This window comes from Pyxicephalus adspersus, chromosome 12 (assembly GCF_032062135.1).
Source record: "Pyxicephalus adspersus chromosome 12, UCB_Pads_2.0, whole genome shotgun sequence".
NCBI classification, from domain to species: Eukaryota; Metazoa; Chordata; class Amphibia; order Anura; family Pyxicephalidae; genus Pyxicephalus; species Pyxicephalus adspersus.
In genome coordinates, this window is record NC_092869.1 from 7,495,607 (window position 1) to 7,514,438 (window position 18,832).

Genomic DNA, 18,832 nt, shown 5'->3' on the forward strand with positions numbered 1-18,832 from the left:
GAAGGGGCAATGTTTTGAGGACATTTCTGATGTCAAAGATGCTGCTGAGAGCTGCTTTGCAGCCCAACCAAAGGACTTTTATTTGAACAGTCTAAAAAAAAAAAGCTGCAACTGCGCTTTACGAAGTGCATCAGTCTCAGGGGGGAATATATTGAATAACTGTATTATTTCATAACTTTGGTTTTCTTCTTTCTGGGCAAAGCCAGGAACTTCTCAGCACCCCTTCATATATGTAATAGAAATAGCAGGTATTCTTTTCTATTATTCTGATAAAAAAACATATTTAACCACCACATTTAAGAGTTGGTAAGATGTAATATATTATATTTGTGTCACTGATTTTTAATACACTTTAATTATTAAATGGCAAAAAATAGGTAGCTAGTGGTGAACCCTTTGTACCCTTACATACCTTTGTGATTCATAGGTGCTCCCTGATGTTTCCAGTCAGCTGGCAGTGTAGCGTTGTAATCTGGAGCGTAGCCGCTCATCCGTTCCCTTTCAGCATTCATTGCATTGGGGAAATGAGGATTGCAGTTCTTCTGAACAAAGAGACTCAGTTTAGTGTATGCAATACTAGAATAACCAAGATTTGGTCTATTTCTTTATTTGAACATTGTTAACTGAAATTAGAAATACTATGGCACAATACTATGCACAAACATTGGACATTTCTTTTTTGTATAAGCAGCCTAATATTCACCTGATAAAAGGAGCTAGCTTTGTGTCCTTAATAATCTAATAGCTACACATTTTTTAATATTATTTAATTTTTATGCTTTATTTTTTAGTTTTGATTTGTTATACCCCCTGAATATTGAGAAATTACCTTTTTAGAACCGGGCCTGTCTTGGCTGCTGGGTAGCGGTGGCAGTGTGGGGCCACACTGAGAAAGTGTATGGTAGCTTGGGTTTGAGTAGTAATGCATATGGCTAGGAGGTACATCTGAAAGGAAAAGACAGTTACAATGTGGTCACCACATACAAATATTCACCACCTTAAAAGTCAACTCTTGGTGGGGGAACAAAACACTCAGTATCACAAATCAGTATCTATGAACCCAAAGACAGCAGAAAAGTAAAAAATAAACGTTACCACTTCACATTACCTGGTACTTCATATTCACCACTGGCAGGCCTGGTAGAGGTATATGCCACTGCTAGGTTACGGCTCTCCTTGTCTTTTTGCCAGTGTCTGTATGCTAAAAAGAAAGCGATCAGTGCCACAACCAAGATTACTAAGGCAATGATCCCAATCATAGGTCCAATGGAGTCTGGGGCCAATGAGGTCTTCGGCACCATTGTGACATCCATAGCAGGAGCTGTGTACACAAAAAAATTAGGTCACTGTCATTAGCACAGTTGTGGAAGTTGTGAAAAAATAACAATAATGTTTGAATTAGATGAGAACATACAACATATTCTAGGCAGTGGTTCCCTGGCCCTGAAGAAGGAAGTTAAAATCTACTAAAACGTGGGGATTGGAAATAAGAAGTGACGTTATGCAAGGGAGGAGCTAGACTGAAGTTTTGGGTGCGTTAATAAGATGAGATACAGCAATCTAAGCAACAGCTGCCAACTACTGCTATGAATGATCATTGGGCAACCTGGCCAGAGCATCTCCTTCATCAGCCGAACTTGATATGAGGAACATTGTATAACTGTTCCTTACACCAAGCAATCTTTGCCTCTTATGGTTAGGTTAGGTTTGTTTAAGCCCAGATGCTGGCAAAGACTATCATGATTATTCCTTGTATTACCAACTGAAATCTATAACAACTAAAAATCAAGTATTTTTCAGATATTGACCTTGAAGAATACCATTGGTTATTGTTTACTTTTGGGATAGGATAATTTGGCATTTCCTATTACACATTTTTATCCAAAAATGATTAATAAAGTCAATACATGAAAGCTGAGATAAATAGGAGACAGACATATTTATGCTGTTAAATGTTTCTTGAATTTTTAGTTGAAATTTGTGCTCATAATTAATTTTCCTAATTTTGATGTTGTGATATGTATTATATTTTATCAAATGAAGAATAATTAAGAATAGGTCTTTGTTCCAATACTAGTGAATTTTCTGATGTCATCAGGTTAAAACAAAAAATGAGTGGGACATTTCTGCAGAATTGGTTCTCCAATGAATCTCCAAGCTATGTAGAATATTCAGTGATTTACGATGCCCTGTGATGTGATGTGCTTCATAATGCACTTAGGTAATAACGTGCATCATGGCACTTAAGTTTAATTTGTTATGATGACCTGACTTTGTTAACCCAACACACTCCCATTGTTAAATGCCAGATCCCCTGTGTTGCAGTAAAAACATAGGAATCGTGAGTAATGCATTGGTTATGGGCTGATTTTATGCTACTACTGCAACACATAAGATTCCATTCCCAGGTTCCAATTGGCCTTACCTTTCTCACAGCGTGTACCTGACCAGCCCGCATCACACTGGCAGTGACCCGTCACATGGTCACAGGTAGCATTATGGAGACAATCACAGGACTGGTGGCATTTCAGTCCATAGGTTTTAGATGGACACTCTAAATAGAAAAACGCAGTATATTCATAGCTAATATTTTATTCTTGAGCAAAGTAAATTATCTGAAGACTTTATATTATATGTAAACCATATAAATTATATACCATATGTCTGTACTGTGCAACAATATTTGGAAAATTAAGATTAAACACTTCCCATGATTTAGCAATTCCCAACTGAAGGGAAACTAAGGGAAATCACTTTAAAATGTCTTCATAAAGTTTGGGATTAAAGAATATCCCTAAAAATGTATGTACCAGAAGAATTTCCTTTCTGGCTTTCAAGAATATTGTAGTGCCCACACATTAACCTACAATGACCAATAGAGTTTGAGCCCACAGGGGCCCCAGGCCAGTTCTGCACAGGGGCTCACTGTTGGCTACATCTGCCACTGCATCCAGGTTATAAACCAGGATGCCTTTTAAGCAAAAAAAAAAAAAAAAAAAACAATAACAACAATAACATAAAATACACAGTAAATAAAGTTTAGTTCCCTGTCAATAATGTAGATGTGACCGCTTGTTTCAAATTTACTTACTAATATCGCAGAAAGGGCCAATATATCCAGGCAGACAGGAACACTTCCCATTCATATGATCGCATTCTGCTCCATTCTGGCATCTGCATTTGTTCACACAATTTTCTCCATATGTCCCCACGGGGCAGACTAAGCAAAATAGAACACAATGTATTCTGTAAAATCTTGTCAGTTCACTCTGCAGTCTTTTCACATCATTCATGGGTCATTTTTATTTTTAAATTATGTGGCTAAAAGTATATAAAGACTCCTCCAAATTATTGAGCAAAGGCTTTTCTAGTAAGGGTATTGCTAAATCATAATTCATGGAAAGGGTAAAATGTTTGCTTAGGCTTAATGGGGACCACTTCAAGCTTTTCCTTCATGTCATCTACATGTTTCCCACTAGGGATGAGCGAGCGAGTTTTTAAAACTCGATCTCGCTGTGAATTCGGCCGTTCTTGCTTACCGAAATTGAAAGCGAGAACGGCCAATGTAAATTCGCCAAACAAGATCGAATTAGGAAAAAAAACGGGCTGCGCTGATCCGTGAATGCAGCCGCAACAATGATCAGCTCAGTGTGCGATCCCCGGCACGCGAGTGCCTCCAATCAGCTGTGACTGTTCATCTGCAGTTCCACTGCAATCCCCGGGCACTATACACTAGGTTAATTAACATCTAGTGCCAGGGATCGCAAACAGGAGGATTCCCAAGAATGAATGCAAGCCTGAGAATCCACTGCAATCCCGGGGCACTAGGGTTAATTAACCTTCAGTGCCAGGGATCGTAATGATTTCCTCGATCTTTTGATGGTTTCGCGAAATCAGTTCACCGAAATTTTGCTGACCCATCAGAAGTTCGAGTAAATTTTCGCAAGAATGCCAGAGTCATTTTCGCTTATCCCTATTTCTCACAACCTCTTCCAAAAGACTCACCAAGCAGAGGTTGCAGGCACTGACATTATCCCCTACAATGCAGGATCCATGCATTGTAGGAAGGAGACTAAAGTTTTTACTGATGCATGTTTTATGTAACTCTCCATATGATCCAGATTTTTTCTCTTCTAATCCACGCATCTTTTATGAAATTCTCCAAATATTTATCCCAGTGGGCTAGATTTCTTTTCTTCTTTTCTCTTCTAAGCCACCCTTCCTAGCCATTACCACCCAACAATTACTTTGGACCAGCATAGCCATACACATTAAAATAAAAATGCTGCAGCCTACAAAGAATTATACTTCTTAATAGGGCAGACAGAGTCATGTGCAGAAGATGTGGTTGTGACACGAATGGGTAAGAGAGCACTATTTGCGGGTACTAATGTCATCCTGTACAATGCCGTACGAAAAATCATGTATCATAAGGGTGTACTCATATAGGTGCAATGGTCAGGTGTCCACAAATAAAATCATTACAGGTATTACCTTCATTCAGTTTCCAAAATACAACATTTTTCTGCATAATGGGCCTTTAAAAATTTCAGGTACCTTCACAAGTTTTGTTGAATACACAGATTAAAAGACTTAAGAAAACAAGTTGGGACTAAATGCAGCAATTTTACCTTCAGAACACATTTTTCCAGTCCATCCCGATGAACAAGAACAAGTTCCATCAATTGGACTACATTGCCCTCCATTTTGGCAATAACAAGAATTAATGCAGTCTTTTCCCCAAAGTCCCTGTGGGCAAGCTAAAGAAACAGTATACAGCATTAGTTTCTCGTGTATGCCCTATACAGAAAATACAGGAAAAACCAACATAGTAAAATTCCAAATAATCATCAAAAGGAAGTTTAAAAATAGCAGGGTAGATTACTGATTAAAACTTGTATGCGATAGAGGCTTGGCTTCATGGCCACCAGAGAAAACATTTTAGGAAGCTTTTATGTTTTATTTAATAGATTTTTTCTGGATTGTTGGGGTTTCCTACTTATAAACTAAAATAGATGAGGGTTGACCATATGAAATTTTCCATTGTTCACAATAATGGATTGTTGTATTGCTTGCAAGTTTATATGAACATTTGCTTATATTAGGCTATAGGTAGCAATTAGCCCATGTAATATAATTCAATGTGTTATTATCTCTGGTGTAACAGGTAGTCATATCTAGTAACCTGGGAATTATTTATGCATGGAATAACAGAAGCTGCTTTAATAGAAGCAGCATCCAGATACCACAAAAGTGTTCTGCAATGGTTAGTCACTGGTCATCTTGAACAAATACACCAGCAAGCTGCAAAAAGACCATAATAACTGAGAGGATGGGCAAGCCGTATGTAGGAATGGCCAGAATGGCTAGTGCTATATTGGTGGAGACACGTGTAATGTAGATAGCACTTGATAGGAAACTCCAAAGGATATTTTGATGGTGGCACATGAGTGGCTAAAATAAGCAAAATACACCTTAGGAGCTTTTTTACCTTCAGAACATATTCTCCCAGTCCATCCTGGCAAACAGTTACAGGTACCATCTATAGGATTGCATTGCCCTCCATGCTGGCAATTACAGCTGCTGGAACAGTCTTTTCCCCAGAATCCTGTAGGACAGGCTAAAAAATATAGGAAAAGTTTATCATAGTTTATAATTTCTGGGTCAAACAAAAAGACTTCTTGGTCATACTTGGGGGAACAAAATATTCCACAGGGGTGAGGGTTTAAGGTATAAAGCAATAACTTGCAATGAAAGGTTTTATAATAAATCTCAACTAAACCCAAATTTAACAAGGCATAATGTAACAGCAATTGGGTTTATAAGAGTTAAAAAAACAGTGTACACAAGCAACATTGTGGAAAGAATATCTGTTCTTTCAGAACACACACATCACTGGATGCATTTGAGGAGAGATCAGTCAAATGTAACACCCAAAGTAAGATAACAAATGCCTGGGACTACATTTCCCAACATCCCTACATTTCAGTTAAAACCAGCTACATGTCTACAAATAGGGGCAATTGATAGGAAATAGGGGGTGAGCAATTGTAAGACCTTAACCTGTTACTATGAAACTAAAGCTCCATACACATGTCCAATGGTTCTCACACAATAATCGGCTCAGGGCCAATATCGGACGAGAATTTTGCGTGTGTACAGCCTCCGTCGTCCATCGTCTGAACGACCGCCCTGGCTGATCCATGGACGATGGATGACGAATGATCATAATAGAAGTGAAGGTGGAGAGCGCTCAGCAGGGTGCCGCTCCATAGTTCTCCCCCTCCCCACTGCATAGAGCAGAACGGTGCGGTATGTACAACACTCATTCATGCATCGTGCAGTCCTTAGCCGTTGGAAAGGATCTTTCACAATAATTGCACATGTGTATGCAGCCTAAGAGGTGAACAGTTTTTTGGATAAGAGGTCCTAAGTCTCTATAGATAGGTGAACAGCTATACCCAAACATTTTAGAATGTGAAGTTTTTACTTATTTTTTAGTCTTATCAACATGATAGCTTTAGGAGTTTGGTAACAATAAAGTTTTGGTACATGGACAAACCAATTGAAAACTCAAGAAGAAAGGGTATTAAAAGCAATCAGACATTGTTTTTTGGTGGAAAACTGGTGGTAAACATTCGATTAACTGTTGCCCTTCTATTTAGAGGGGCCACTATGTTCTACAGCCCTATGATAAACAAAATAACATATGGCTTAAGTAAAATGGTATGTCTGTAGTGCAAAACTAGATTTTACCAGCAGATGGCAGGGCAGGTAACCTTTTTCATCGTGGCTCCCTGCAATGCAAGCTAAGGGAAGGAGGGGCTGTGTTAACTTAATGAGGGGGCTAAGCAGTTCCAGCTTTATTCTACAAAGTATTCTGGGATTAAACAAGCAAATGTAGAGGCTTATGTGTTACTTAGAGACAAAAAAACAAAATGCTTTTGATATATGTACATATCCCCGTAATTTTTTAACTGAGAGGTATAAAAACATACGTTCATAGCAGTCGCTGCCTCTCCATCCAGGTGAGCATTTACAGAAGCCATCAGTAGGGTTACAGGTGGAATGGCTGGAACATTTGCAGGCAAAGGTGCATTTCTTCCCATAACGACCAGGAGGACAGCCTTAAATATAAAAGATTAGGAAATAAGGTCATATGAAGCAAGAGCATACAATCCAACCCAACTGTAATGTATATAAAAAAGTCAAAATGATAAATAAAGCTGCTATTGGAAATGGTTTTTATAACGCATGATAACATCACAACCTTTGATTTTCAATTTTTTATTGCAAGGAAGATAAATGGCCATTTACAAGTTAACTTCATCCCTAAATGGATTCTTACATATTTGTCCAGGCTGTACTAAAAAGACTTATACTGATTTTACTACACACAGTTAGCTTCCCACAGTTTTGACCACATGGAAGGCACTACAATCAGTATCTAGCCCTCTGGATAAATCAGTAGGATGGTTGGGGCCATTTAACATACATTGGTCATTACCCAACAAAACCATTGACTACGGATGTCCCTGGCGGGCTGGCAGCAACTCAGCCATGGGTTTTAGGTGCTTTCTAAATTAAAGCCTTCATATATATAATATTCAGGACAAAGTATTGGAGGCCTAGCTTCCCTTCTTCCAAATTCAAGAAGTGTTTTTCAGTAATACATGGCAGGATCCTTTGGTTACATGAAACCACAAATGGAGGTCAGCATACTATTTCATTGTGTTCAGACATGACATGTGGTTTCCAAAGATTGGATCTTTTAAACCAACTGAGCTGTATAAGGGTGTTGTTGTTTTCTTGGGGGGGTCTTGTAAAAAGTGGGTTTTGGGGCAACAGAATGGAAGAAAAGGTGTGTAAAAGATCTCCCAAAGGCCAGCCCAGAGGCACTGTGATAGCAGCCCTGTAAATGTAAAATTTATATGTAGATTTGTTTGATTTGTGGAGTTGGACTTTACCCAGTCTATATCTAGGAATTTTTTGTAACTACTGGACTTGATTTCTTACTGTTCTCGCAATCTGGTCCCTGGAAGCCGGCAGTGCAGGTACATGATCCATCCTCCGCAGAGCAGAAGGCCCCATTCTTACATGTGCAGGACATGTTACAGTTCCTGCCCCAAAATCCCTCCTTACAAGTCTGCTCACAGTAAATGCCTGCAAAAAAAAATTACCAAAAAATTAATCATGCAACCCCGACATAATAATATAATAAAATACACATCATCTTTATTCAGAGAGGTCCACTAGTGGAAGAAAATGGCAAAATCAACTTCTTCAACAAGAGAAGGCTAGTACTGCAGGGTAGCACCAAGTTGTAGAAACTTGGGACATGCCTAAACAGAGGTAGCAAGGTAGAGCTGTATAGAAAATCTAGAGGTAGTTGAGTTGGCAGTGTAGAAAAGGACAGATCCAAGAAGGCACGAAGGAGAACATCAGGGAATGGTGAGTCATGTAGGTCCAGCGGAGGAAAAGACAGAAAGGGGAACCAGTAAGACCAGGCAATGCTGAGTCAGGACGATCCGGTAAGATACCAAAGGACATAACATAGAGCCAGGTCAGTAACCGAGACAGAAGGCAACACTGATCAACTCAGGAAACAGGATGCATGTCACAGAAAGTGCCTGGCAAAATGAAGGTCATTCAACAAAAAAGGACAAAGAGCTTCAATCCTAAATGCACTCACTAAAGGGTTCAAAGAAGTTGGTATTGGTAAAGAATTTGTTGATACATTGCAAATTTCCGTCGCAGCACTGGGTACAAATATCAGTCCTAGACTTCTAACATTCCACATTGAAAGCTACAGTCTGTCTTATTTCCTTGCTGATGGACATCTAGCACCATCTAAAGCTTTCCTCCTCAGCTACAATATCCATGGCCCACCCCTCTTGTTTTTTAGAATATATTTCTTTCAATCATGGAGGTTCAGCTTGTCTTACTAAGTTTTATTTAGTATTTAAAAAAGCATTTTGTGAGGAGGAGGAAAGGAGGAACCGGGAAGGCATAATAGCAGATTTTACTTCCGCTATAAAAAATAATCTAATTACTGATACGAAAAAGTTTGTGCAGAAATTATTGATCAAAAAACTAATATGCTGACCTGTCCATCCTGGTAAGCACCTGCAGTTCCCACTCACTGGGTCACAGCCATCTGCATTTTTACATTCACACCTCTGGCTACATCCAGGTCCAAAACTGCCTACCTGTATGCATAAACAAAAATAAATTAGTTGATTGATTAATTCATAGAAGCAGTACTGCCTGTACCTTTATATAAACCTTTGTATAAACCTCCTTTATGCATGCAGACAGCAAACTACTGTTTTTTGTTATTTGTGTTAGGTGAGATTATATTAGAAAAGAGAGTGAAAAATGAGACAGTTGTGTAGAGGCTATCTATTACATACCTTGCATGGTAGATCACATTTCTTCCCAAACCACCCGGAGGTGCAGAAGCATTGCCCCATTATTGGATCACAGGAGGCTCCATTAGCACACTCACAGGTCCTGTTGCAGTTGAAACCCCACATTCCTTTTGGGCAAGGCACTGAGCAGTCTCCTTTCTGCCATCCTGGATTGTGAAAAAGAATATATAGGCATCTTACTATAACTTATAGTTTCACTTGTCATTCAATGCACTAGTTATGTCTAAGGCTGCATGCACACATGCAATGAGACTGCACGATGCATGAACGAGCGCTGTACATACAGCGCCATTCTGCTCTATGGTGAGGGGAAGGGGGCATGACGGAGCAGCACCCCGCTGTGCTCTCTCCCCTTCACTTTTATTACAATTGTTCCTCGTCTGTCGATCCGCTAGGACGTTCGTTTGGACAACGAACGCTGTATGATTATAAGATGTGAATCATCTGGCGTGTGTATGTAGCCCTATTATGGTTCAATCTATAATATTTTCAATATTCCCTATCTATAATATTGTAAATTTCCTTACAAAGCTGTAAATGACTGTTAAAAAAATCAATAAGTTCTATCACATCTGTTACAACCCTATTTAAAAACCATCAAAAATGTTCCGCCTTACTGATTGATTTGTTTTTAAAAAAACATATCATTTGATTGATTCATAGATATGACAGATATCAAAACACTCAAAATGAAACCTTCTAGATACCATAAGAATGCATGCCGCTGTGAAACAGCCTAGAGCAAAATGGCATTTCTTGTAGATACTTTTAGATTAGGTGGATCAGGAGCCTATGTCAGCTAAGCTAGACACTGCAGATGATCAATCGGAATCTTTTATTTGTCTTAAATGAAATGAAACAGCTTCTCTTCAGCAGACGAGATTACCAGTCGTCTCTCGGCCCACCTGAGTGACTGGTCCAAGGGGGCATCTTTGTTTCCAAAGGTTGCAAGAGGTATGGCGCCCCATAGGTATTTAATACTACAGACAACCTGGAGCTGCCAATTATTGATGCCTAAAGCTTAGTTCCTCAATTCAAAACTCAAAAAGAGATACTCCCTGCTCTTCTCTGCTCTAGACATACCTGTCAGGGTCCAGCCAGATACTTCCCCCATCCTGGGGTAGTTCGGAGCCCTGTAGAAAATTAACAAAACCACAACTATTGGTTGCCAAAACTTTCCAGGCTTTTTTTCCTTTCTAGGCTGACCACAACCTAAAGCAGGGGTGAAATATACCTGCCACCCAGAAACCACCCCTGAAGTCTGGTACACTATATACATTTACTCTACATCATTCTTACACATCTTGTCATCTATGGCTCCATGAAACAACCCTGTCAGACCTTTATAGAAAAAATATTCCTGTTATATGTGCAACATATTTTTTGCATGTTTTTTTAAAAGCATCCATTGTGTAGACATCCAAATGCCTTAAGACTGTTGCTTGGTGCCGCCATCTTGGATTTGATGTCAACAAACAGCAAACTCAAAGCTTTCCTTCTTGTGACAGTATATACCCCATTTCTCTCCTCACAGCTACAAAAAGATTATGCAGGGAGATAAGGGAGGCGTGCAGGAACTGGTCCGCAACATAAAAAAATGAGATTCTCATAAAAGAGGAGAAGAGGGCTTTGGCATGATAGATGGCCATCCTGGATTGTGAAAAAGAATATATAGGCATCTTACTATAACTTATAGTTTCACTTGTCATTCAATGCACTAGTTATGTCTAAGGCTGCATACACACATGCAATGAGACTGCACGATGTATGAACGAGCGCTGTATATACAGCGCTATTCTGCTCTATAGTGAGGGGAGGGGGGCATGACGGAGCAGCCGCCCGCTGTGCTCTCTCCCCTTCACTTTTATTACAATTGTTCCTCGCCTGTCGATCTGCTAGGACGTTCGTTTGGACAACGAACCCTGTATGAATATAACATGTGAATCATCTGGCGTATGTATGTAGCCTTATTATGGTTCAATCTATAATATTTTCAATATTCCCTATCTATAATATTGTAAATTTCCTTACAAAGCTGTCATATTTTCCAAATAAAAAAATCAATCAGTTCTGTCACATCTGGTACAACCCTATTTGAAAACCATCAAAAATGTTCCGCCTTACCGATTGATTTGTTTTTAAAAAAACATATTTGATTGATTCATAGATATGACAGATATCAAAACACTCAAAATGAAACCTTCTAGGTACCATAAGAATGCATGCCGCTGTGAAACAACAGCCTAAAGCAAAATGGCATTTTTTGCATGTTTTTTTAAAAGCATCCATTGTGTAGACATCCAAATGCCGTAAGACTGCTGCTTGGTGCCGCCATCTTGGATTTGATGTCAACAGGTCCAGCAAACTCAAAGCTTTCCTTCTTGTGACAGTATATACCCCATTTCTCTCCTCACAGCTACAAAAATATTAAGCAGGGAGATAAGGGAGGCGTGCAGGAACTGGTCCGCAACATAAAAAAATGAGATTCTCATAAAAGAGGAGAAGAGGGCTTTGGCATGATAGATGGCAGGGAGATAAGGGAGGCGTGCAGGAACTGGTCCGCAACATAAAAAAATGAGATTCTCATAAAAGAGGAGAAGAGGGCTTTGGCATGATAGATGGTAGAAGCTCTGCTAGGAAGCGGGCTACCCTGGAGTAGCTTCTCTAGCAGAGGAAATGCACAATATTTCACCTGCAATTTCTAAATTTGGTGAGGAGTTCTCATTTCTATTATGAAGTTATCATCTAGTGCCTTACCTTCCTTACATACACAGGTGCCATCAATGGGGGAACAGGCCAAGTAGTTTTTGCAGTTGCATTCCTTGGAACATTTATCTCCATAGGTGTCTGCAGGACAGTAGACAGAGCAGTGACTTCCCTGTAAAGACATTGCCAAAATACGAGATGCTTAGCACTGTGTAGTATTGCAAAATGGTATGTAAAAGTTTGTCAAATTCTGGCAACCATAAACAGACTATAAGGGATATAGGTCTTTGGGGTTATCTACATTTCCTAAAGACTTACTGAAAATCCAGGGGCACATTGACATGAACCAGTTTCGCTATCACAGGATCCTCCATTGAGGCACAAACATGGCTCTTGGCAGTTGGTTCCATAATAACCATGAGGACAGGTCTCATTGCAGAACAGGCCGGCCCAGCCTGTCTTACAGGTGCATTCTCCAGACATCGGGTGGCAACTGAAAACACAAGGAGATGTTGGATGACCATATTTCCTCAGCACTTGACACAATGAAGATGACATTTTGCTGTAACTCTAATTGGTCACCAGTTCCATAGATATATATTGTCTTCCTCCTAAATGGCATGACCCATTTTCAAAGAGTATGTTTAGGTATGTTGGTGTTGGTGAATAAAAGACATCACTTAGAAGATATGATGTAAGTGTATGAAAAAAAAAATGTATTGTGCAATTTGTAAAACCGTGGGTATATGTATTTAAAAAAGTTTTTCTGTTCTTGTTATAACTTAGATATACTGGTCTCACCAGTCCTGAGGAAGCTTGTGTTGCGATACACATTGAATATTGTCAGATCGGATGCATAAACGATGCTTCTTTAACAGCAAACATGTCTTTGAATTTTAATTATATAATAGATCATTTTTTTAACTTAAAAAAATGTTTGATATTCTCCATAATTAAGGCATTTGAGAGCTACAAAATGGACTCAAAATGGAGCATTTTTTGTTTTTATGTTTTTTACAATGTAACAGTTGGTAAGCTTGCAGATGAGATTACCTCTTAGTGTGCTGGGGGTCACACTGGCAAGGCATGTTGCAGTGTATGCCATACAAGCCATCAACGCATATTCTATCTTCACAATTTTCTCCAAAAAAGCCAGCCTCACATAGGCACGCTCCATTGATATGGTAGCACCGCACCCCGTTCACACAGTCACATGTTTCTTCGCAGTTTCGACCATACTTTCCAATGGGACACTCTTCCCGGCAGCTGTGATCCATCACAAAATGCAATAAAAATTGAATGGAACACCATACTAATTAAATACACTTAATTAAATAGGGAAAAAAAATTCTAGTTGAACTTTCAGTCTAATATAGCTAAATAGTTTCTAGACATTTAAAAAAAAAATTCAAAGTCCAGCATTTTTTTCTGTAGATATAAGTCATAGCTTGAGTTGAAATGACTATTTTCAGCCAGCATACTGCAGAGAAGGACCCTAGCTTTCCATTTTAGGCAGTGGTTTCTCTGAAAAACAGTGACACACCCCTGGCTAGTTTAGAGCTAGAATTCTCCAATCACAGGAGAACATTTTTATAATTGGAGATCTGCAAGGATTTGAAAAAATGTTTTATTTGTATGTTTAAAATTACTCTGGGTCTGATTTAATATTGTTCTCCAAGGATGAAAAAGAAAGATTATCAATGGAGAACCTGGTTGATCCCAGGTTTGCTGGATCACCCAGGCTCACCTACAGTATGATACACTATGTTCTTCAGTCTTGGAGAATTTTATTAAATTATGCCCTATGTCTCTAGATCAGCCTTTCTCAAAATTTTAACCCTTTTGGAATCCTTAACATAATTTTCAGGTCTCGGGGGACCTCTACTAATACCAGTTTATCAGAGGGCTTTTTAAATGGTGGACAGTGGAAACGATGCCTCTCTTTAGAGTGGTGGCTAGGATACCCCTATTATAGACAACTAAAAGCATCAATATAGTTAAGCAGGTGGTTTTACCAAGTGGTGTTGGCCCCAGGAATATGCAGGCATCATTAAATCAGAGATCAATCAGACACTGCTCCAGGAACCCCTAAAAGCCTCTGGACGGACCCTGAGACTTCACAAAACCCTGGTTGAGAATGGCTGCTCTAGATTGTGGGATGGAACTGAAGGAAATGCAAAAACCTCAGAAATATTCAACTTTCTTACAGAAATAGTTGGAATTGAAAGCAACACTTCAGTCCAGCATAAAAAAAGTGCTAGCATATCTCCATAGTCCCGCTGTAATTTTTCTGACATCACACCTCATTATAACAAAAACTGAACTATACCAAAACTTGTTCATGTTAACGATGGGAATCTGATTAACTGCTGGAAATATAAACTAAGCTTATCCTGCTATATTGTGAGAAAACAATGCCAGGGCTGACAAGTGCTTTATAAGATTTAAAAGTACACATGGCAGATAAAAATGAATATTGCTGCTCCTTAGTGACTAGTTATCATAATGTACAATGTGCAAGCCAACAGGATATAGTGCAGCTGTTGGCCTTCAACCTTTGTGTTTGTCATTTTTTCCAAATGGGACTTTGGCACCAAAAGTGATAATATTTCAGATTGAATAGTACACACAACTATGTTTATTTGACTTAGTACAATTCTACATGCTGAAAGCATGATCATCACTCTAAAGTGAACTCCAGGCAGATTAAAAAACAGGAATGTGACTGCTTAGGTATTAAATAGTGCATGTCAACAGACTATTCATTTCAACAAAAATCTCCCCTTAAGATTACAAGAGTGTTTAACATATTCTATACATTTCATTTATCTATTAAAGCCTGTGTAGACATCCAAAAACCCAGCTGCTGGGTACTAACTTAGAGCAGTCATTTAATTCCTCTTTGCTCCTCCCTCGGTGGTAAAGGTAAGGCAGAGAGATAATAGAAGGGGCAACGTAGCTGGACCTGCACAGATATAAATAAACACTCAAAGAAAGAGTTCTGCTTTTGTTTAAAGAGGCTTTTGGAGAAAAGACCCCTACTATTCTCGACGTCTGAGGGATTTTTTAAATTGCTGATCACTAGGGCAAAAAAATACTTATGTAGCCAAACTATATACAGAATATGAATGATATTTTCTGCCAAGCCTTACTCTGTGTTCGGTTTACCTATCCTAGTGATCTGGGCATTCCTGCTAGTTGGCCATGCACTGGTTGAGAACTAATGATCCAGGCATTCCTACCAGTTGGCCATGCTTTCCTCCACTACAATTTGGCTACTAACCTACCCATTACTTACTGATTAGAAAAAAAAGAATCATCACCATATTGATGTGATCAGCACTCATCGCTAATGTTTCTTGTGTTTTTTGGCTCCTGATATTAGAGTAACAGTATGGTGAAACGCTGTAGGTGAATTTACAAATATAAATAATAACGGCATGTAAATAAATCTCTTGGCATTTATAGATAAATTCCCTTTAGGCAGTTAGCTTACCGGTCTCCTGTGTAACCTAGAGCGCACTGGCACTGCCCGCTTTCTGGGTCACATTGGTCATGATTATGACAGTTGCATTCATGCTCGCAGCCAGAGCCATAGTATCCAGGTGGGCATGGAATGGAACACATTGGGCCCTATAGAGATTGAGGTAATTAGAAAAGCATAGGATCATGGAGCTTGTAAATATTCAACATAAATTTTAGGATTCAGTGTTCTGGAGGAACATTTTGATAGCATTTGAAAATGTGTACTATAACTTATCACCTTTGTGTTGTTTTCTTTGCTTATCATAATGGAAAATAATGGTATCAAATAAATAACACATTTATGGTATTGATAATTGGGCAATGGCTGCAAGTTCTTACCATCCATCCTGGTGGGCAGGTGCACTCATTAGTGAGCTGATCACAGATGCCTCCACTTTGGCAGGGGCAATGTTCTGGGCACTGGAACTTGGATGGTTGAATTTCTGTACATTTGATCTCACAACTGAAAGAAAGAGAAAGCACAAGGTAAATATTTATGGTCAACTCCAATTTAATTATATTTAGCTTCTTCATGGTAACCTTAAAACACGCTTTACTCTTTTAGGTCTTAAGGACTAGAATGGTGGATAACTCTAAATCTAAATTCTCGCTTCTGTCTAATAGCGACACCTATTGTGCAACGATGAGGGAGTTGTCACATTTCTACATCCAATTCCACTAGTCAGCTATGTTCACATTCTATTCTTATGGTTTCTATATGGTATATATGCAGATATATCTATCCCAACATTTACAGCATGTTTTACATCTTTAAATGTTTTATAGATTAAAAATACAACTTTTCATTCCATTACAACTGAAATAATTGGACACCTACTATGGTCCGGAGTACCCTTCTGGGCAAAGACAGGTTCCGTTCTGAGGATCACAGCTGGCTCCATTTTTACACTGGCAGTCCAGTAAACAGTTTACTCCATAGGTACCAGGGTCACATGGTTTCTCACAAAAAGGATCCTTGTACCCTGGGGGGCAGATGCAGGACCCCGAAATAGCATCACAAACCCCATTGTTTAGGCAAGGACAGGAATAGTTACATCTCGGTCCCCATAAGTGGGGTTCACAAGCTGAAAATATATAAACACAGTGTAATTTGAGTGGCTGAAACATTTCTATCAAAAGCATAAATGTTGGGCTTGAGGAACAAATTTTGGTTATGATAATTTTAACCTGGCTCTGTTTTAATATGCTCATAATGACTAAATCACACTGGCCTAACCATGTCGCTGACTCATTTCGAATCCAATCTTGTGTGCCAAAAGATTTTACATACAACTGTTTAGAGTTCCCTTGAATGACTTGGCAGAGTTTTTTTTTCCCTTTTTTGATCCATAAATTCCAGAGCAATGGACTGGATTTCTAATTTTTATCTTTCTCAGGCAAGCTACCTTTAGCTGCTTCATACCCACCACCACCCAACAATTGCACAAGACCATTGCAGCCATTGCCAACCAGTGCACAGAGACACAATCAGTATTGTACTGACATAACCAGCAACATGTTAACAATGTTGCTGCCTTTACAGGATTCTGCTTCTTCATAGAAAAGGCAGGAAGATATGGAAGAAGGCGTTACTGGATATTTTTTACCTAAGACTCATGCAATTTTCACCCAAGTAGCAACTTTTTTCTTTTGGTTACAACCTAAAAAGAAGGGATTCATGGGTGAAATTTGTGTTAATCTTGGGTAAAACAACAAAAAGATCCAATAGTGTACCAAAAAATAATTAATTTTGGCTTTATAATTAAATGACAGTTATTTGATGGATTACTTGATGTATTCCACATTAAATAATAAAAAATGACAATATAAAATTATATGTTTACATATGGTATGATACTAATGTATTTTGCGTTTCTCGGACCATTCCAATACAGTATAGTACGGTAGTTAAACGCTAAATAATATTTATTAGTTTGTATTGCATTGGCTATATTAATAGGCAAGATGTGTCTGTTTATATAAGCCTCATGTCATTTTTGATAATATTTACCATACCCTAGAATACTAAATGATGCAGCTTTTGCAGAATGGACTTAAGAGTTTATTATGAGAACATATTTATTTACTGTTCTAAAATGTGAAGAACGATTCCCGGGGGAGGTTTTTGCCTGGGAATATTCAGAGAAATGCTTGTCCCAGCCACAGGTTCAAACCCTCCCCCGTCATCTCACAGCCCTATTGAAGCAATACGCTTCTGACCAGAAACTGTAATTAGTGACTTTTGGGGTATTAGTTTTGTTTTTGCTTTTTTTGTTGTGTTTAGTTTTTGTTTTCAGCATTAACCATTGGAATTTATACCTCAAATGTTAGACAAATTTATCAAATGTTCTCACACTGTCTGTGATAAGCAAGTCATAATTTGTAGTAGTTGAATCTTCTTTAAAATAATAAATAATTCCATAGATAAGATATCTTTTTGTATTAATTATATACCATAAATTTAATATACCATATGTGGGTAAGTACTCACCACTAGAGCAGTCTCTTCCTCGCCATCCTGGTTCACATTGGCATTGATTGGGTGCCACACATCGGCCATGCACACACTCTCCACTGCAGTGTGCTGCAACATAAAAAACCAAGTCAAGCGGTTACTCAAATTGATATATACGACAAATAAAAAGCTTTTAGAGGCGGTAATTAATAAAGTTTAATAAAAGCTTAACTTAAAAGTTAATGAGTTGTTGAAGGGTTCATACTACTCAAAACTTTACCACATTGTGCAGAAAAACAGAACAAGAATTTGTTGTGAAATCACCAAAAAGATGCAGAAAACAATTGTTTTTCTAAACCTATGACTTGAAAAAAGAGTCCTCAGTATTTCCAAATCTTAAGACCAGTAAATGGAACTCCAGTAAATGATTTCTTTGATACAGGACCTGATATAGGCTTACATTGCTTTCTGTTAGACACAGGGGTATCTTTCTTTTATATAGATTTCAGTCCTTAATTGTGCTAATCACTAGAAGGTTAGGGGGAAAATCCAAAATTCTAGGTTGCCACCAGAAAGCAAATAGATAAAAAAAAATCTTCCAATGGGAAAACACGTTCCTGTGGGTCATAATGTTGAGTGGCCAGCAATTCATTATTTTAAGGTGATTAAGAATGGATTTCTAATTGATTAAAATAGGTAGCTATGACTTAGTATG

The 18,832-nt window shown here is 38.5% G+C and overlaps 1 protein-coding gene across 2 annotated transcripts in view; it reads right to left on the minus strand.

Annotated features, from left to right (window-relative positions):
- The window catches only part of LOC140341985 (uncharacterized), a 71,426-nt gene that overhangs the window by 7,185 nt on the left and 45,409 nt on the right, over positions 1-18,832 (minus strand). Inside the window, exons 5-22 of one of the 2 annotated variants that reach the window (XM_072427964.1) lie at positions 18,154-18,246; positions 16,501-16,747; positions 16,002-16,125; positions 15,634-15,770; positions 13,191-13,403; positions 12,456-12,630; positions 12,189-12,309; positions 9,414-9,577; positions 9,107-9,209; positions 8,017-8,163; positions 6,999-7,127; positions 5,492-5,620; positions 4,632-4,760; positions 3,092-3,220; positions 2,426-2,554; positions 1,109-1,321; positions 830-945; positions 413-539 (exon numbers count right to left, since the gene is read on the minus strand). In XM_072427964.1, the coding sequence (XP_072284065.1) occupies positions 413-539; positions 830-945; positions 1,109-1,321; positions 2,426-2,554; positions 3,092-3,220; positions 4,632-4,760; positions 5,492-5,620; positions 6,999-7,127; positions 8,017-8,163; positions 9,107-9,209; positions 9,414-9,577; positions 12,189-12,309; positions 12,456-12,630; positions 13,191-13,403; positions 15,634-15,770; positions 16,002-16,125; positions 16,501-16,747; positions 18,154-18,246 (2,625 nt within the window). Of the gene's footprint in view, positions 1-412; positions 543-829; positions 946-1,108; positions 1,322-2,425; positions 2,555-3,091; positions 3,221-4,631; positions 4,761-5,491; positions 5,621-6,998; positions 7,128-8,016; positions 8,164-9,106; positions 9,210-9,413; positions 9,578-12,188; positions 12,310-12,455; positions 12,631-13,190; positions 13,404-15,633; positions 15,771-16,001; positions 16,126-16,500; positions 16,748-18,153; positions 18,247-18,832 lie in introns of both variants that reach the window. The other variant, XM_072427963.1, reaches the window with a different exon arrangement.